This window comes from Diospyros lotus, chromosome 5, assembly GCF_014633365.1.
Source record: "Diospyros lotus cultivar Yz01 chromosome 5, ASM1463336v1, whole genome shotgun sequence".
Classification (NCBI taxonomy): Eukaryota; Viridiplantae; Streptophyta; class Magnoliopsida; order Ericales; family Ebenaceae; genus Diospyros; species Diospyros lotus.
Genome location: NC_068342.1, coordinates 26,947,812 through 26,949,871, shown reverse-complemented (window position 1 = coordinate 26,949,871; position 2,060 = coordinate 26,947,812). Strand labels below are relative to the sequence as shown.

At 41.1% G+C, this 2,060-nt stretch overlaps 1 protein-coding gene across 1 annotated transcript; it reads left to right on the top strand.

Annotated features, from left to right (window-relative positions):
• Positions 1-435: 435 nt before the first annotated feature.
• LOC127802173 (uncharacterized) lies at positions 436-1,386 on the top strand. Its single transcript, XM_052337878.1, has one exon. It carries the CDS (start codon positions 436-438, stop codon positions 1,384-1,386), a length of 951 nt encoding a protein of 316 aa, XP_052193838.1.
• Positions 1,387-2,060: the final 674 nt, after the last annotated feature.

Here is a 2,060-nt window from a genome sequence, read left to right as displayed (position 1 = left end):
TGATTCTTATTTGTCATTAATTAGTATGCGTTTTTCGCTAGTGATATTGCTCCAAACTCAAGAGTTCATGATTATAGCGGAAATACTTGTTTAGGAAGGGCTTATTAGAATGAAAGCAATTAGGAATCAAGTCCATCAAGAAGAGCTTGCAAAATGAATCGTAATTAAACACGGATCTATTGTTGAGTTTATCGATATGTGTGATCGCGCTAAGGGTTTTGTCACAAAGACCTAAACTGTCTAAGGCGAGCTTGGGACTTAAGTGGTCCATGTGACTCCCCTCCTTACCTGGAAGCTCCTTAGTTGCGTGTTATACATATTGGTATATGAAACGATGGACTAACAAATCATAGTTAATAGGGAGATCCACAATAGTACTCTTTATTCTTAAGGACCCTATATTCAGGAATTAATTATTCTTTTTCACATAAGGTTATGGAAACCCGTGCAAGAAGTGCCAATAGTAGGGGCAAGCAGCCGCAAAATGAGGCTAGTGAAACCAACAACCTCAACGGGCAGTTCATGCAGTTCATTGATGCCATTCGCAACATGACGCCACTTGCCACACCACCAATTGTACCTCCCCAAGAAAACCTAAGAAACAATGCTACCTTAGTTGAGCAGTTTTGGAAGCTTCAACCTCCAACTTTTGAGGGTGGGTTGGACCCTCTGGTAGTTGAAGATTGGATAGCAGCAATTGAATGGATCTTTATTCTCATAGATTGTTCAGACCCTAGGAAGGTAACTTGCGTTACATATATGTTACAACATGGAGCAAGGCATTGGTGGGATTCTACTGCCAGATCCCGACCCCAAGGACATGTGTGGACCTGGGATCAGTTCAAGGAACTTTTTCTTAAGAAGTATTACCCCGCTAACATCCGTAACCAGAAGGAAGCAGAGTTCCTCATGTTAAAACAAGGTAGCTTGACCTTGATTGAATATGAAAGGAAGTTTAATGAGCTATCACGTTTTACCCTAGCTTTAGTGGATACAGACCAAAAGCGGGCAAGGCGCTTTGAACAAGGGTTGAGAGATGATTTACGGCAGGCAGTCGTAACTTTTGAGTTAGGCATGTATCATGAGGTGCTAGCTAAGGCCCAACTGGCGAACTTTAGAGAAAGCTCCAGCAGCAATACCAAGCTATCACAGTTTGGACCACTAGAAAAACGTAAGTGGGAGGATAAAGGTAAAGGAAAGCAGGATTATTCGAAGAAGAATAAAGAAGGCGGTCCAACATCAGGGTATTATCAACTGAACCCAGTGTGTGGCAAATGTCAGAAGCGTCATACTAGACTATGTCTCATGGGAATCAGCGCCTATTACAATTGTGGTCAAATGGGTCATGTTGCCAAATTCTGTCCCAAGGGTCAGGCAAAGAAATAGCAGCAACAACCATATCAACAGAAGCCAGGAAATTGTTAGTGTAGGTGCTCTAGACCCAATCAGATTGGGCATGTTGTACATTGACAATTGTAATCATGTTTATTATTTGAATAAGGAGTTGTTCAAATTCACAAGAAGTCATTCAATTAGTTTCTTGTTATTATTGTAATAACCGAATGAAACTAGATAGAAGTCCATATGATGTATAATGTGATTAATCTATAAAGATGTGAGATGATGCATCATAGTTTCTAGACATCATTAAATGTCCCAAGTCGTAGCAATGTTAAGAATGGACATTGACAATTGCAGTAAGACTTGTATGTGCTATATTTTTGCTATGTGATAGCAATGGGGTCTCACACCCATAGGCATGGGGATGCCTAGATAAGTACATAGGTAACCAATGTTGGAGAACGTGTCACTGTACATGACTCGCCATGAGAATCCATTTTGGTTATATGTTGATGGAATTCTCATACGAGATGGGTGTAACTAATCCTTGGACCTGAGGTTGTCACGGTCATCTCATAAGAAGACCGGTATCCTTTGACATCGTTTCGATGGGCCTAGACAAAGGATGCATGTGGGCGATCGTTGGGTATATCGTGAGGCTTATGGAGATGGGTGTATAACCAAGATGGGACTCGTCTATCCCTTGATAGATGATGATG

Bases quoted from the DNA above. Each gene is read 5' to 3' on its own strand.
- LOC127802173 (XM_052337878.1), top strand. From the start codon at position 436: ATGGAAACCCGTGCAAGAAGTGCCAATAGTAGGGGCAAGCAGCCGCAA.